This window comes from Xyrauchen texanus, chromosome 3 (assembly GCF_025860055.1).
Source record: "Xyrauchen texanus isolate HMW12.3.18 chromosome 3, RBS_HiC_50CHRs, whole genome shotgun sequence".
Lineage (NCBI taxonomy): Eukaryota > Metazoa > Chordata > Actinopteri > Cypriniformes > Catostomidae > Xyrauchen > Xyrauchen texanus.
In genome coordinates this window covers 26955833-26974089 of record NC_068278.1, presented here as the reverse complement: position 1 = coordinate 26974089, position 18257 = coordinate 26955833, and the positions used below count along the sequence as shown (strand labels likewise).

General features: G+C 40.7%; 1 protein-coding gene across 1 annotated transcript; it reads right to left on the bottom strand.

Moving 5' to 3' along the window:
• Positions 1 to 1291: 1291 nt before the first annotated feature.
• Positions 1292 to 14413, bottom strand: si:dkey-65b12.6 (IgGFc-binding protein). Its single transcript, XM_052099266.1, has 13 exons — positions 14362 to 14413; positions 13580 to 13776; positions 13316 to 13454; positions 12973 to 13096; positions 12558 to 12807; positions 11825 to 12395; positions 7624 to 8225; positions 3458 to 4022; positions 3111 to 3307; positions 2869 to 3007; positions 2433 to 2761; positions 1712 to 2270; positions 1292 to 1627 (listed from the first exon to the last, which is right to left on the bottom strand). Coding segments are annotated over exons 1-13 (3726 nt in total). The 3' UTR covers positions 1292 to 1625.
• Between the last annotated feature and the right edge of the window lie 3844 nt (positions 14414 to 18257).

Sequence of the window (18257 nt, the reverse complement as noted above, 5' to 3'; positions counted from 1 at the left end):
GTCTTTAAAGATTGTAGTGTACACCTTTGTATGTAATCTTCTGTTTTTTGGCAATTTCAAGCATTGTATATCCTTCATTCCTTAAAACAATGATTGACTGACGAGTTTCTAGAAAAATCTGTTTCTTTTTTGCCATTTTTACCTAATATTGATGTTAAGACAAGCCAGTCTATTGCATAATGTGGCAACTCAAAAACAAACACAAAAACAATGTTAAGCTTCATTTAATGAACCAAACAGCTTTCATCTGTGTTTGATATAATGGCGAGTGATTTTCTAGTACCAAATTAGTAATTTATAATGATTACTCAAGGATAAGGTGTTGGAGTGATGGCTACTGGAAATGGGGCCTGTCTATATTTGATCAAAAATAACTTTTTTTTAAATAGTGATGGTGCTGTTTTTTACATCAGTAATGCCCTGACTATACTTTTAATTAAAGTACCAATTTCCTTCCGAAACAGCAAATTTGTACATTATTCCAAACTTTTGGCCACCAGTGTGTATATGCGTGTGTGTGTGTGTGTGTGTGTGTGTGTGAGCGTGTATTTATCACTTTGTGGGGACCAAATGTCCCCATAAGGATAGTAAAACCTGAAATTTTTGACCTTGTGGGGACATTTTGTCAGTCCCCATGAGGAAAACAGCTTATAAATCATACTAAATTATGTTTTTTGAAAAGGTAAAAATGCAGAAAGTTTTCTGTGAGGGTTAGGTTTAGGGGTAGGGTTAGGTTTAGGGGATAGAATATAAAGTTTGTACAGTATAAAAACCATTGTATCTATGGAAAGTCCCCATAAAACATGGAAACACAATGTGTGTGTGTGTGTGTGTGTGTGTGTGTATAATTTGTGTTTCACGGAAGAAAGAAAGTCAAAGGGATTTGGTACAGCAAAAGGATAAGTTAATAATGATGGAATACATTTTTGGGTGAACTATGACTTTAAGCTTATAAACAAACATATAATGTTCCATGGTGAAACGCTTGGTATTAAAATAATCTATTTTATGTTTAAATTATAGGAAAATACTATCTAATTATTGACACATCAGTATTAGAAGCTGTCATATGGATGTCATATGTATACAATCAGTACCGCCACTCCCTACAAGCAGACTACGCAGTCTGCATAGTGCACCAGCTCCCTAGGGGGGCACCATCTTACCCTAGGAGGGCACCAGAAAGTCCACCGGCTGCCCTTAGTCGCACATTATATTGCATATTTCTGTAAATTGTCATTTTTGCCACTTCATAACAGCCACTCAAACAGGAAAAAACAGCTGATTTGAGATGTTGCAAGAATTTAATTCTGAAGCATAAAAGAGTAGATCATTTTTAAAATAGAACAATTTAACCCAAGTTTGATTATAGACTGATTTGAGTAAAAGTTGATAAGTTACATGAATACATATGCTGAAACTTTAATTTTGTAAAAGAAATCGTAACTTAAACAATCTTATTACATTATATTATTGGTACACACCTTGTAAAGCAATGACAAAAACAGACATTGTTATGTGTTGTTAACTCTAAATTGCACTATAGAAATTGTTTATTTATTGAGTCCTTTTGATATTTATCACTATTTGGTGTCCAAGCAGCTTGGTGAAAATTATTTTCCAAGTCCTGTTGAGATTAAAAGACAGTAATGATGTTAAGGTTACTGCAATATTCATTAAACAAAGATATTGCATCATAGTTGTCACTTACAGCAGTTAGCAAGCTCCTTCCATCCAGTAGACACGTCAGCCTTTGCCAGCGCACAGGATGACATGTAATTACTGAGGGCATTGCAGTAGGTCTTTTGGCTTCCATCACGTAAACACATTTGGAAAAGGCAATCAGAAGCAAATCTTCGCTTTGATATAATGTGATGGCACTGGGCAAAAGGGCCCTTTTCATCCTCTATCAAGCCACAGTAGCTTTGTCCACGATATAGTGACTTCTTCTCTTCTGAGCAAGGAGGAAAGTGCCAGCAGTTACTGTTGCTCTCAGGCACGCTCCAAGACTTCGCCCACTCTGTGATGTCTGACATATTGTTACCACTAGGTGTGACGTAGTCATCCTCCAAGTCATCACTGTAGGTCCCACACATTCCCTCTATGTTATTATAGTAGCTGCTGGACAATATTACCATGAGCATATCTGCCCAGTTAAACATGACCTCCAAGCCAAAGTCTGTCTGTAGGATCCCATTAGTCCCTGACAACGTTATACTGATTCCCTCAGAATTCAGATTCACAGGAAGGTTTGAAACTGTGCCATCAATCTAGATGGGACAAAAGAAGAACAAACAGCAGAGATGTAAAGGATAGAGTTTTTCAAAGTGTAATATTTTCTGAGAGGGATTTAAGATTGATGGATGGATAATCACACATTCAAACATCTGAATATGTGAAATACTTCTGTTTAATACTCAGTAGTGACTTACTATCACACGATTGCGGTTGCCTTGGATGAAAGTGATGTCATGACCTCTGACTTTAACGCTGGCTGACTTGATGTAAGAACCAAAGGAGTCATTGAGCATCTCGTTCTTGTTGACGATGTTGAAAGGTGTTAGTGTTGAGTCCTTGCCTGACGTTTTAAGTAAAGTATAGGAGCAAGTACCCTGGAAGGAAAAGTGGTTGCCGTCGAAGGTTTTATAATGAGGATCTCCCATGGCCATACAAGATGCCTTTGACTTTGCAACACACACCGCCTCATTGTTCTTCACAGTGCAGTACTCTTTCTCACGGCACTTATGGTTACTGCAAAGGTCTGGAATAGAAATGCAAATCTGTTTTGGCTTCATCAAAAACAACTTAGAGTACAGTACACTTATTATTTAGCAATTTCTTAATTTTAGTCATTACAGAGATAATTACCTTTGTTGTAGCAACCGATGACTCCATCTTTTTTGCCACAATACTGATCTACATCACATCGCAAGGGTTCACATGAGAACTCTCCAGCTTTGCAAATGCATTTCTCCTTACATTCTTCCTTAACCAGAGTCTCACCAGACTGTAGAACAAATAAGTGAAAATGAGAACATATCCTGTGGTTTTCTATGGCTGGTGGAATGTTTGACTATTGCATGTCAAAAACAGATCAAAAGGTTCCTCACCTTGTAATAACTTCCATCTACATGACAACCACAGTCTTCCAGAGTCTCACATGTACCTCCATCAAACAGAAAGCCATCATCACATTGACATCCTTCATGACATGGTGGGCATCTCTGTGATTGTGTCAGGCTGGCACAGGTGGAGGAACAGGTGTCAGCACAGAGCTCATAGTGACTGTTCTCAGAACACACGAGTGCTGGAAGAGTACAACACAATGATAAGGACTGGCTCAGGTAAACGTTTCAGAAAGTTTTTTCACGTTACCTTCAATATATCTTAAGGCCACATAAAAAGAGGGTCAGTGAGATAAGAGAGGAACATTATTGTGAAATATGCAGCCACTCACGGCAGAATGTGTTATTTCTCCAGCTGTTGATTGATGTCCCAGTCTCCTGACAGATGGCCACATACCTTTGTATGTGATGACAGACAACTGTCTTGTCTTTTGGCTGTGCTGCCACATCTTTGACACATTCATCAAAGAATTTCAGGGGTGGGACTTTATTGAAACAATTAGAAAATGGTCCCCCCTCTGATGTTATAATACTGCAATCAGTCTCTGCCTTTGTCTGTCTGTCTTTGTCAGGATTTGAACACTTGGAGCCACAACCCGTTTGGCACATCATTCTGTCTGATGATGAAATCCATCCTTCAGCAAAGTATTTCACGGATGATGTCTGAATACCATCTGGCAGAAGAAAATCATCTGCATTGTTTCCATTGTAGTTACCACAGAGACCTGTGACTGCACTTTTAAAAGTGGATGGGATTTCAATTGTGGCCATTGAGACCGTATCATATGTCAGTTTCAATCCAAAGTCTGTTTCCACTACAATATTAACACCACTTTGATAGACTTGCACCAGTCCGTCATCCACAGTCATTGGGAGATTTGTTTTAACGTTATCTACCTGCAGAGAGAGAACACAATATAAAAACTAAACATTTTAGACAGCAGTTCTTGATCTCTTAAAACAATGGTCAGTGTTATAGTAACCTCTACATTACCTGTATTTCCCAGATGTAGCCGGGCAGCAAAGAGATCGTGTATTGGTCTATTTGTATGTCAACTCTTCGAGTGATGACTGCCTCTTCTGATGATGACAGCTGTTTCACTAAGACCCTAAAAGAGGTAATCTCCTCATTCTTTTTCTGAGCCGTCTCTGCCATTCTATACTCACAGTCCCCTTCAACACTGAAGGATTTTCCATCAAATGACTGATAAAGCCCATAGCCTGACACTGAGCAAACTGCTTTACCCTCAGGGAAACAGCCTTGAACTCCATTCTGGACTTGGCACTTCTCATTTGGTCCACACTTGAATCCATCGTCACACTGAACTCTTCCGTTCTCTTTGCAGACACACCTCTGCTTGCACATGCCTTCTGGGAAGAATTCCTGGCCCAGTTGGTAGTACTGGCCACTGTAAGTACATCCGCACTGCTTCACAGTCACACATTCACCATCGCTCAAGACAAATCCCTTGTCACATGTACAGCCTTCAACACAGGGGGTCCCTTTACAGCCCTTAGGCTCAGTGAGGCCACTGCAGGTCTGGGAACATCCTGTTGCACAAACCTCATAGTGGCTGTTTACCTTGCAGGACGCAGCTGTTGACAGACCATATTAATCACTAAATATTTTGCTATATTTGGTCTTGTCATACATCAACCCTAAGTAACATGTATCAAAATGTTAAATAGATGTGAACTATGCTGTACTGAATACTCACGGCAAAAATTGCCAGTTCTCCAGGATTCCACATTGGCAAGTGCATCTTGGCAAGCAGCCGTGTAGGCAGAGAGAGCATTGCAGAGGGCTGATAAATGGCCACCATACATACACATATCGAACACGCAATCCTCATAAAACTGACTGGGATTCACTTTCTCATGGCAGCCTTTAAATGGGCCCTTTTTGTCTGTGATCCTGCTGCAGGGCATTGTAAAAGTGATGCTGTTTCTCTCACTGGCATCACATTTGGAACACATTTTGCCCTGACATTCATCTGAGCATCCAGGGTCATCCTTGATTTTCCAACTGGTTCCAAAAATTGTTGGGTTTGCAGCAAGAGTTTTGTCAGGAGTTAGCAAATCATCATTGATGTTTTCGTTCCAGTTTCCACAAAGTCCTCCCACTTCATTGTAGTAAGTGCTGGGGAGAGTCAGTGTTACATGGCTTTCCCAGTTGAATTTCAATGTCAGACCAAAGTCGGTTTTATGACACCAAAGTATCCACTGCGGAATATGGAGAGCCGACCATCCTCTTGTTCAAATGGCAAATTTACATATAGATTGTTGACCTTTAGGACACAAATTAATCTAGTTAGTTTCTGCTCAAAGCCTTGTGTGTTTTTTGTTGTTGTTTTTTTTGTAGGTCAATGTACAGTTATATTTTACTCAGTTTATAATGCAGTTATTAACAATGTGTTATTCAAAAGAGTTTTTTTTTTTTAATGGACTGACCTGCACTTTGCCTGGGCTGTCCTTACTTAAGACAACTGTGTATCCATAGACTGTTATCGATACAGTTTTGGTGTAAGCAACTGCCATGTTCCTTCCTCTGTTTTCATTCTTGACAAGTACCTCAAAGGGTACCAGTGATGGGTCAGATATATTGAGTAGTTTGGACAAATAATAAGTGCAGGTGCCTTGGAAGTCAAAGGTTTTACCATCAAATGTACGATAGTGCGGATCCCCTGCACCCTGACAGGTACTATAGGACAATGGATAACAATCTCTCACTCCATTCCGTGTGTCACACACTTGGGACTTCTGACATTTTGTTAGACTGCATTCAACTTTCCCAGTTTGAGGGTTGCACAAACATTTCTCTGTGCATTTTTTGTCACTCCAAAATGTCTGTTCAGCTGGATAATATTGGCCTTTGTAAATGCAGCCACACTTTTGCACAGAAATGCATTCATCTCCACTCCGGACATAACCTGCATTGCACTGGCAGCCCTCCACACATGGTAGTGTGCACTTCTTTTGTGCATCCCGATCGGCACAAGATGCAGCACAGGCTGCCCCGCAGGCCTCATAATGGCTGTTGGCTGGACACTCCGTTGCTTGGAGAATTATAAAGACAAGAATTTCTTTAAACATCTTGGCAAATAAATGTTTTGCCTTTCTTACACATTATATGGAAATATCTGGAATGGAAGGAGACATCAATATATTCGACAAATAATTGATAGTATTTATATCATGAATATAATTACCTTTGTTGTAGCACCCAGTGGTGCCATTCTTTCTGCCACAGAACTGATTTGAATCACATTGCATGGCTTCACAGGAGAACTTTCCTGCTTTGCAGAGGCATTTCTCTTTACACTTTCCCCGAACCACTGTCTCGCCAGACTGGAGAGCATATTAATGAATTAAACATATTTTGTAGTACAAATATCAAGTCAATATTTTCCTGTGGTTGCTTTCATGTTTGACCATTGTAAGCAAAAACAAACAATAGTTTCTCACCTTGTAATACCTTCCATCTACATGACAACCACAGTCTTCCAGAGTCTTACATTCACCTCCATCAAACAGAAAGCCATCATCACACTGACATCCTTCATGACACGGTGGGCATCTCTGTGACTTTGTCAGGCTGGCACAGGTGGATGAACAGGTGTCAGCACAGAGCTCATAGTGGCTGTTCTTTAAACACATGAGTGCTGGAGGAATACAGAGAATAATTTTTAAGAAGAGGATAGTGTTCAGTTTTTGGTAGAAAACTTACAGTTACAAATAAAATTTTGCACATATAAGGGACAATCACAAAGCCTTTGGGAGCATTCAAAAAGCTAGAGTTAGGTTATTTGTTTAACATGTAGTATGCAGTCACTTACGACAGAAGGTGTTATTCCTCCAGCTTTTGATTGACGTCCCAGTCTCCTGACAGATGGCCACATACCTTTGTATGTGACGACAGAGAACCGTCTTGTCTTTTGGCTGTGCTGCCACATCTTTGACACATTCATCAAAGAATTTCAGGGGTGGGACTTTATTGAAACAATTAGAAAATAGCCCTTTCTCTGATGTTATAATACTGCAATCAGTCTCTGCCTTTGTCTGTCTGTCTTTGTCAGGATTTGAACACTTGGAGCCACAACTCGTTTGGCACATCGTTCTGTCTGATGGTGAAACCCAGACCTCAGCAAAGTCTTCCACAGAGGATGTCTGAATACCATCTGGCAGAAGAAAATCATCTGCATTGTTTCCATTGTAGTTACCACAGAGACCTGTGACTGCACTTTTAAAAGTGGATGGGATTTCAATTGTGGCCATTGAGACCGTATCATATGTCAGTTTCAATCCAAAGTCTGTTTCCACTACAATATTAACACCACTTTGATAGACTTGCACCAGTCCGTCATCCACAGTCATTGGGAGATTTGTTTTAATGTTATCTACCTGGAGAGAGAGAACACAATATAAAAACTAAACATTTTAGACAGCAGTTCTTGATCTCTTAAAACAATGGTCAGTGTTTTAGTAACCTCTACATTACCTGTATTTCCCAGATGTAGCCGGGCAGCAAAGAGATCTTGTATTGGTCTATTTGTATGTCAACTCTTCGAGTGATGACTTTCTCTTCTGATGATGACAGCTGTTTCACTAAGACCCTAAAAGAGGTAATCTCCTCATTCTTTTTCTGAGCCGTCTCTGCCATTCTATACTCACAGTCCCCTTCAACACTGAAGGATTTTCCATCAAATGACTGATAAAGCCCATAGCCTGACACTGAGCAAACTGCTTTACCCTCAGGAAAACAGCCTTGAACTCCATTCTGGACTTGGCACTTCTCATTTGGTCCACACTTGAATCCATCGTCACACTGAACTCTTCCGTTCTCTTTGCAGACACACCTCTGCTTGCACATGCCTTCTGGGAAGAATTCCTGGCCCAGTTGGTAGTACTGGCCACTGTAAGTACATCCGCACTGCTTCACAGTCACACATTCACCGTCGCTCAAGACAAATCCCTTGTCACATGTACAGCCTTCAACACAGGGGGTCCCTTTACAGCCCTTAGGCTCAGTGAGGCCACTGCAGGTCTGGGAACATCCTGTTGCACAAACCTCATAGTGGCTGTTTGCCTTGCAAGATGTAGCTGTGGACAGATTGTTGTTTTTTTAATTTTTTTTCAAAATCATTTATCAATCTTTAGTAAGTGTAATTTAAAATGTTAAATAGATGTGAACTATGCTGTACTGAATACTCACGGCAAAAATTGCCAGTTCTCCAGGATTCCACATTGGCAAGTGCATCTTGGCAAGCAGCCGTGTAGGCAGAGAGAGCATTGCAGAGGGCTGATAAATGGCCACCATACATACACATATCGAACACGCAATCCTCATAAAACTGACTGGGATTCACTTTCTCATGGCAGCCTTTAAATGGGCCCTTTTGTCTGTGATCCTGCTGCAGGGCATTGTAAAAGTGATGCTGTTTCTCTCACTGGCATCACATTTGGAACACATTTTGCCCTGACATTCATCTGAGCATCCAGGGTCATCCTTGATTTTCCAACTGGTTCCAAAAATTGTTGGGTTTGCAGCAAGAGTTTTGTCAGGAGTTAGCAAATCATCATTGATGTTTTCGTTCCAGTTTCCACAAAGTCCTCCCACTTCATTGTAGTAAGTGCTGGGGAGAGTCAGTGTTACATGGCTTTCCCAGTTGAATTTCAATGTCAGACCAAAGTCGGTTTTTATGACACCAAAGTATCCACTGCGGAATATGGAGAGCCGACCATCCTCTTGTTCAAATGGCAAATTTACATATAGATTGTTGACCTTTAGGACACAAATTAATCTAGTTAGTTTCTGCTCAAAGCCTTGTGTGTTTTTTGTTGTTGTTTTTTTGTAGGTCAGTGTACAGTTATATTTTACTCAGTTTATAATGCAGTTATTAACAATGTGTTATTCAAAAGAGTTTTTTTTTTAATGGACTGACCTGCACTTTGCCTGGGCTGTCCTTACTTAAGACAACTGTGTATCCATAGACTGTTATCGATACAGTTTTGGTGTAAGCAACTGCCATGTTCCTTCCTCTGTTTTCATTCTTGACAAGTACCTCAAAGGGTACCAGTGATGGGTCAGATATATTGAGTAGTTTGGACAAATAATAAGTGCAGGTGCCTTGGAAGTCAAAGGTTTTACCATCAAATGTCCGATAGTGCGGATCCCCTGCACCCTGACAGGTACTATAGGACAATGGATAACAATCTCTCACTCCATTCCGTGTGTCACACACTTGGGACTTCTGACATTTTGTTAGACTGCATTCAACTTTCCCAGTTTGAGGGTTGCACAAACATTTCTCTGTGCATTTTTGTCACTCCAAAATGTCTGTTCAGCTGGATAATATTGGCCTTTGTAAATGCAGCCACACTTTTGCACAGAAATGCATTCATCTCCACTCGGACATAACCTGCATTGCACTGGCAGCCCTCCACACATGGTAGTGTGCACTTCTTTTGTGCATCCCGATCGGCACAAGATGCAGCACAGGCTGCCCGCAGGGCTCATAATGGCTGTTGGCTGGACACTCCGTTGCTTGGAGAATTATAAAGACAAGAATTTCTTTAAACATCTTGGCAAATAAATGTTTTGCCTTTCTTACACATTATATGGAAATATCTGGAATGGAAGGAGACATCAATATATTCGACAAATAATTGATAGTATTTATATCATGAATATAATTACCTTTGTTGTAGCACCCAGTGGTGCCATTCTTTCTGCCACAGAACTGATTTGAATCACATTGCATGGCTTCACAGGAGAACTTTCCTGCTTTGCAGAGGCATTTCTCTTTACACTTTCCCTGAACCACTGTCTCGCCAGACTGGAGAGCATATTAATGAATTAAACATATTTTGTAGTACAAATATCAAGTCAATATTTTCCTGTGGTTGCTTTCATGTTTGACCATTGTAAGCAAAAACAAACAATAGTTTCTCACCTTGTAATACCTTCCATCTACATGACATCCACAGTCTTCCAGAGTCTTACATTCACCTCCATCAAACAGAAAGCCATCATCACACTGACATCCTTCATGACACGGTGGGCATCTCTGTGACTTTGTCAGGCTGGCACAGGTGGATGAACAGGTGTCAGCACAGAGCTCATAGTGGCTGTTCTTTAAACACATGAGTGCTGGAGGAATACAGAGAATAATTTTTAAGAAGAGGATAGTGTTCAGTTTTTGGTAGAAAACTTACAGTTACAAATAAAATTTTGCACATATAAGGGACAATCACAAAGCCTTTGGGAGCATTCAAAAAGCTAGAGTTAGGTTATTTGTTTAACATGTAGTATGCAGTCACTTACGACAGAAGGTGTTATTCCTCCAGCTTTTGACTGACGTCCCAGTCTCCTGACAGATGGCCACATACCTTTGTATGTGACGACAGAGAACCGTCTTGTCTTTTGGCTGTGCTGCCACATCTTTGACACATTCATCAAAGAATTTCAGGGGTGGGACTTTATTGAAACAATTAGAAAATAGCCCTTTCTCTGATGTTATAATACTGCAATCAGTCTCTGCCTTTGTCTGTCTGTCTTTGTCAGGATTTGAACACTTGGAGCCACAACCCGTTTGGCACATCATTCTGTCTGATGGTGAAACCCAGACCTCAGCAAAGTCTTCCACAGAGGATGTCTGAATACCATCTGGCAGAAGAAAATCATCTGCATTGTTTCCATTGTAGTTACCACAGAGACCTGTGACTGCACTTTTAAAAGTGGATGGGATTTCAATTGTGGCCATTGAGACTGTATCATATGTCAGTTTCAATCCAAAGTCTGTTTCCACTACAATATTAACACCACTTTGATAGACTTGCACCAGTCCGTCATCTACAGTCATTGGGAGATTTGTTTTAATGTTATCTACCTGCAGAGAGAGAACACAATATAAAAACTAAACATTTTAGACAGCAGTTCTTGATCTCTTAAAACAATGGTCAGTGTTTTAGTAACCTCTACATTACCTGTATTTCCCAGATGTAGCCGGGCAGCAAAGAGATCTTGTATTGGTCTATTTGTATGTCAACTCTTCGAGTGATGACTTTCTCTTCTGATGATGACAGCTGTTTCACTAAGACCCTAAAAGAGGTAATCTCCTCATTCTTTTTCTGAGCCGTCTCTGCCATTCTATACTCACAGTCCCCTTCAACACTGAAGGATTTTCCATCAAATGACTGATAAAGCCCATAGCCTGACACTGAGCAAACTGCTTTACCCTCAGGAAAACAGCCTTGAACTCCATTCTGGACTTGGCACTTCTCATTTGGTCCACACTTGAATCCATCGTCACACTGAACTCTTCCGTTCTCTTTGCAGACACACCTCTGCTTGCACATGCCTTCTGGGAAGAATTCCTGGCCCAGTTGGTAGTACTGGCCACTGTAAGTACATCCGCACTGCTTCACAGTCACACATTCACCGTCGCTCAAGACAAATCCCTTGTCACATGTACAGCCTTCAACACAGGGGTCCCTTTACAGCCCTTAGGCTCAGTGAAGCCACTGCAGGTCTGGGAACATCCTGTTGCACAAACCTCATAGTGGCTGTTTGCCTTGCAAGATGTAGCTGTGGACAGATTGTTGTTTTTTTATTTTTTTTTCAAAATCATTTATCAATCTTTAGTAAGTGTAATTTAAAATGTTAAATAGATGTGAACTATGCTGTACTGAATACTCACGGCAAAAATTGCCAGTTCTCCAGGATTCCACATTGGCAAGTGCATCTTGGCAAGCAGCCGTGTAGGCAGAGAGAGCATTGCAGAGGGCTGATAAATGGCCACCATACATACACATATCGAACACGCAATCCTCATAAAACTGACTGGGATTCACTTTCTCATGGCAGCCTTTAAATGGGCCCTTTTTGTCTGTGATCCTGCTGCAGGGCATTGTAAAAGTGATGCTGTTTCTCTCACTGGCATCACATTTGGAACACATTTTGCCCTGACATTCATCTGAGCATCCAGGGTCATCCTTGATTTTCCAACTGGTTCCAAAAATTGTTGGGTTTGCAGCAAGAGTTTTGTCAGGAGTTAGCAAATCATCATTGATGTTTTCGTTCCAGTTTCCACAAAGTCCTCCCACTTCATTGTAGTAAGTGCTGGGGAGAGTCAGTGTTACATGGCTTTCCCAGTTGAATTTCAATGTCAGACCAAAGTCGGTTTTTATGACACCAAAGTATCCACTGCGGAATATGGAGAGCCGACCATCCTCTTGTTCAAATGGCAAATTTACATATAGATTGTTGACCTTTAGGACACAAATTAATCTAGTTAGTTTCTGCTCAAAGCCTTGTGTGTTTTTTGTTGTTGTTTTTTTTGTAGGTCAGTGTACAGTTATATTTTACTCAGTTTATAATGCAGTTATTAACAATGTGTTATTCAAAAGAGTTTTTTTTTTTAATGGACTGACCTGCACTTTGCCTGGGCTGTCCTTACTTAAGACAACTGTGTATCCATAGACTGTTATCGATACAGTTTTGGTGTAAGCAACTGCCATGTTCCTTCCTCTGTTTTCATTCTTGACAAGTACCTCAAAGGGTACCAGTGATGGGTCAGATATATTGAGTAGTTTGGACAAATAATAAGTGCAGGTGCCTTGGAAGTCAAAGGTTTTACCATCAAATGTACGATAGTGCGGATCCCCTGCACCCTGACAGGTACTATAGGACAATGGATAACAATCTCTCACTCCATTCCTTGTGCCACACACTAGAGAATTTTTACACTTCGTTGATGTGCATTCAGCTTTTCCAGTTTGAGGATTGCACACACATTTCTCTGTGCATTGCTTGTCACCCCAAAATGTCTGTTCAGCTGGATAATACCGGCCTTTGTAAGTGCAGCCACACTTTTTCACAGAAATACATTCATCTCCACTCTGGACATAACCTTCATTACACTGGCAGCCTTCCACACATGGCAAAGTGCATTTGTCTGGGGCATCTCGATCTGCACAAGTTGCAGCACAGGCTGAGCTACAGGGCTCATAATGACTGTTGGTTGGACAGTATTTTGCTTGGAGGATCATAAATTGAAGAATGTTACTTTAACACCTTTTACTTTAAACAAATAAATTGGCTTAATAGTGCATACCTACAGATATCTGAAATGGACAGATACATCAGTATATCTGGTAAATAATTGATTTTGTGTTATGAATATAATTACCTTTGCTGTAACATCCAACAGCACCATCTTTTGTGCTACAGAACTCATCTTCATCGCATTCCAATGGTACACAGGAGAACTCTCCAGCTTTGCAGAGGCATTTTTCTTCACAGTCTTCTTGAACCACTGTCTCGCCAGACTGTAAATCATATTTATGGAATTAATCAAATATTTGTGGGAAAGATAACAAGTCACTAAGTGTTTCTGAGGTTGGTGTCATGATAGACTACTGTAGGGCAAAAAACAGACCATATGGTTTCTAACCTTGTAATTTCTTCCATCTACATGACATCCACAGTCTTCCAACATCTTGCATTCACCTCCATCAAACAAAAAGCCATCATCACATTGACATCCTTCATGACATGGTGGGCATCTCTGTGATTGTGTTAGGCTGGCACAGGTGGATGAACAGGTGTCAGCACAGAGCTCATAGTGACTGCTCTTAAAACACATGAGTGCTGGAAGTATACAAAGATCAATTTTAGAGAAAAGCTTAGAGTTCAGTCTTTGGCTGAATATCTACTGTTCCAAATCACCTTCAAAACATCTAACACAGTGTCCTAACCAGACATGATGCAATAAACAACAAGTGATACAAGTTATCTGTTCTATGTTAATCATAAATTTTGTCCCAACCATCAACACCAAGTAACAGGACATTTTGTATGTCGTTTAGTTTGTATTTCTGCAGCTTTGGACCAGGTAGCCCTGTCTACTGTAAAAAGAACTATTTTAATTTTTCAAAATTCTACTCCTCATAACTGTAAATTAAACATAAAATATGTTCTTATTGGTTGGGATTGTGCCACTTCAAACAGCATATTCATGTTCATTGTGGACAGAGAATCTGATTGTCACTGGAAGTTTTTTGCATTCCATCTGGCCAGGACAGTGTAAGGATCAAAGTAAAAGCAATGACACCCATTCAAATAGTTCAGTGGAAGGGTGTTTTTGAACAAGTTGTATGTAGCAACTCACGACAGAATGTTTTATTTCTCCAGCTGTTGATTGATGTCCCAGTCTCCTGACAGCTGGCAACATACCTTTGTATGTGACGGCAGACAACAGATTTGTCTTTTGGCTGTGCTGCCACATCTTTGACACATTCATCAAAGAATTTCTGGGCAGGAACCTTTTCATAACAATTAGAAAATGGCCCCTTCTCTGATGTTATAATACCGCAAGAAGTCTCTGCCAATTTTTGTCTGTCTTTGTCAGGATTTGAGCACTTGGAGCCACAACTTGTCTGGCACATCATTCCGTTTGATGGTGAAGCCCAGCCCTGAGCAAAGTCTACCACAGAATGATGTCTGAATACCATCTGGCAGAAGAAAATCATCTGCATTGTTTCCATTGTAGTTACCACAGAGACCTGTGACTGCACTTTTAAAAGTGGATGGGATTTCAATTGTGGCCATTGAGACCGTATCATATGTCAGTTTCAATCCAAAGTCTGTTTCCACTACAATATTAACACCACTTTGATAGACTTGCACCAGTCCGTCATCTACAGTCATTGGGAGATTTGTTTTAACGTTATCTACCTGCAGAGAGAACACAATATAAAAACTAAACATTTTAGACAGCAGTTCTTGATCTCTTAAAACAATGGTCAGTGTTATAGCACCCACTACTTTACCTGAATTTCCCAGATTTTGCCAGGCAGCAAAGTGATCGTGTATTGATCTATTTGTATTTTAACTCTTCGAGTGATGACTGCCTCATCAGAAGATGAGAGCTGTTTTAATAACACACTGAAAGAGGTAATCTCCTCATCTTCCTCTACTAACTCTGCCATTCTATACTCACAGTCCCCTTCAACACTGAAGGATTTTCCATCAAATGACTGATAAAGCCCATAGCCTGACACTGAGCAAACTGCTTTACCCTCAGGAAAACAGCCTTGAACTCCATTCTGGACTTGGCACTTCTCATTTGGTCCACACTTGAATCCATCGTCACACTGAACTCTTCCGTTCTCTTTGCAGACACACCTCTGCTTGCACATGCCTTCTGGGAAGAATTCCTGGCCCAGTTGGTAGTACTGGCCACTGTAAGTACATCCGCACTGCTCCATAGTCACACACTCTCCATCGCTCAAGACAAAGCCCTCGTCACATGTACAGCCTTCGACACAGGGAGTCCCCTCACATCCTTTAGGCTCAGTGAGGCCACTGCATGTCTGGGAACATCCTGTTGCACAAACCTCATAGTGGCTGTTTTCCTTGCAGGACGCAGCTGTTGACAGACCATATTAATCACTATATATTTTGCTATATTTGGTCTTGTCATACATCAACCCTAAGTAACATGTATCAAAATCTTAAAGAGAGGAGAATGATGCTGTACTGAATACTCACGGCAAAAATTGCCAGTTCTCCAGGATTCCACATTAGCAAGTGCAACTTGACAAGCAGCCGTGTAGGCAGAGAGAGCATTGCAGAGGGCTGATAAATGGCCACCATACATACACATATCGAACACGCAATCCTCATAAAACTGACTGGGATTCACTTTCTCATGGCAGCCTTTAAATGGGCCCTTTTTGTCTGTGATCCTGCTGCAGGGCGCTGTAAACATTACTTTGTTTCTCACAATGGTGTCACATTTAGGACACATTTTGCCCTGACATTCATCTGAGCATCCAGGGTCATCCTTGACTTTCCAACTGGTTCCAAAAATTGTTGGGTTTGCAGCAAGAGTTTTGTCAGGAGTTAGCAAATCATCATAAGGGTTGTTGTTCCAGTTTCCACAAAGCCCCCCCACTTCATTGTAGTAAGTGCTGGGGAGAGTCAGTGTTACATGGCTTTCCCAGTTGAATTTTAGTGTCAGATCAAAGTCAGTTTTTATCACGCCAAAGTATCCACTGCGGAATATGGAGAATCGACCATCCTCTTGTTCAAATGGCAAATTCACATATAGATCATTAACCTTTAAGAAACAATTTTTTCCAGTTAATTTCAGTTGAAAGCTTTCACAATTTTAGTTGGTCAGTGTACAGTAATATTTGATTTATATATGCAGTTATTCATGTATGAGGGTTTTTAATGGACTGACCTGCACTTTGCCTGGGCTGTCCTTACTTAAGACAACTGTGTATCCATAGACTGTTATCGATACTGTTTTAGTGTAAGCAACTGCCATGTTCCTTCCTCTGTTTTCATTCTTGACAAGTACCTCAAAGGGTACCAGTGATGGGTCAGATATATTGAGTAGTTTGGACAAATAATAAGTGCAGGTGCCTTGGAAGTCAAAGGTTTTACCATCAAATGTCCGATAGTGCGGATCCCCTGCACCCTGACAGGTACTATAGGACAATGGATAACAATCTCTTACTCCATTCCGTGTGTCACACACTTGGGACTTCTTACATTTTGTCAGTGAACACTCAACTTTCCCAGTTTGAGGGTTGCACAAACATTTCTCTGTGCATTTCTTGTCACTCCAAAATGTCTGTTCAGCTGGATAATATCGGCCTTTGTAAATGCAGCCACACTTTTTCACATGAATGCATTCATCTCCACTCCTGACATAACCTGCATTGCACTGGCAGCCCTCCACACATGGTAGTGTGCACTTGTCTGGGGCATCTCGATCTGCACAAGATGCAGCACATGCTGTCCCGCAAGGCTCATAATGGCTGTTGACTGGACACTCCGTTGCTAGGAGGATCATAAATAAAAGTGGAACTTGAAAGACCTTGATTATAAAATATTCTTCCTATATTGCACATTAATTGTCTGATAAATTGGCAACATAATTCCTCAAACAACATCAGTGTTCCACTTTGTTTTCATATACTTACGGCAGTTGGAAAGTGTCCTCCAGTTTCCAGTGATCTTGACTCCAGCTGACATGCATGCATCAGCGTAGCTCTGAATATTGTTACAGAGGAAAGTTCTGATCCCATTGTTAATACAGACATCATAGACACAATTATCTACATAGATGTTGGGCTCCACAGTTGTGTGGCAATTAGCAAATGGCCCATCTATTTTAGTCATGACACCACAGTCTGTGTCTTTTTTGTACTGCTCTTGAAGACTTAAAGAGCAACTTGGGCACTGTCCATTACAGTCATCATTGCAAAACAGGTCATTATCTGGAGCTTTCCAGCTCTTGGCAAACTCAAGGATACTTGGGACCACCATGCCTTTGGGATCAGTATATTCATCTCTACGGTCACCATTATAGTTTCCACAAAGTCCACCAAGAGTCTGGAAATAGCTGCTTGGAGCTGTGATGTACAACATCATATTCCAGTCATATTTAACCTCTAAGCCAAAATCTGTTGATATAATAACACTCCATCCCCTCTGCTCAACTTTAATTTTTCCACCATCTATAATCAGAGGTAAATAGGTGTTTTCACCATCAAACTAGAATGAGGAACAAAAAAAAATAAAGAAAGAGAAATTTAGTTCTGGTTGAAAGTGTTTATAAATAATAATGTCTACATAATAATTATATTGTGTATCACTATTTAAATACATATAGTAAGATACTACAAGTCAAGAGTTTTTCACTTTTACCTCTACTACTCCTCTCTGGCTCCCAGCCAATACTGTGTGATTGTACACAAGGACAGAAACTGTCCTCACATATGCCACCCTTTTGCTTCCCCTGTGGTTATTTTTTGCCAAGATGGTAAAGGGAGTGAGACCCTTTTGAAGCTTTGTATTGTTCACCATTATGTAGGTACAAGTTCCCTGAAAGTCAAACCGCTTCCCATCAAATGTTTTGTAATGGGGATCGCCAACTGCCTGACACGTGGCACTGGAAGTGTGGACGCAGATGCCCTTCCTGCATTCCTCCTGCTGACGGCACTTAACAGCCTCACAGGGGTCTGGTGGAGGTGGAGTTAATGTAGAACCTTAGGGAAAAAGAGGTCAAATTTATTTGAGTGATTTTGATGAGTTACAAAAACAACTAAAATTGT

Excerpts from the sequence above, each read along its gene's own strand:
- si:dkey-65b12.6 (XM_052099266.1), bottom strand. The coding sequence starts at position 14,413 with ATGTGGCAGCACAGCCAAAAGACAAATCTGTTGTCTGCCGTCACATAC. Across the intron at positions 12,396-12,557 it reads ACAGCCCAGGCAAAGTGCAG|GTCAACAATCTATATGTAAA; the intron begins GTCAGTCCATTA and ends TGTGTCCTAAAG. Across the intron at positions 8,226-11,824 it reads GAGAACTGGCAATTTTTGCC|CTACATCTTGCAAGGCAAAC; the intron begins GTGAGTATTCAG and ends ATCTGTCCACAG.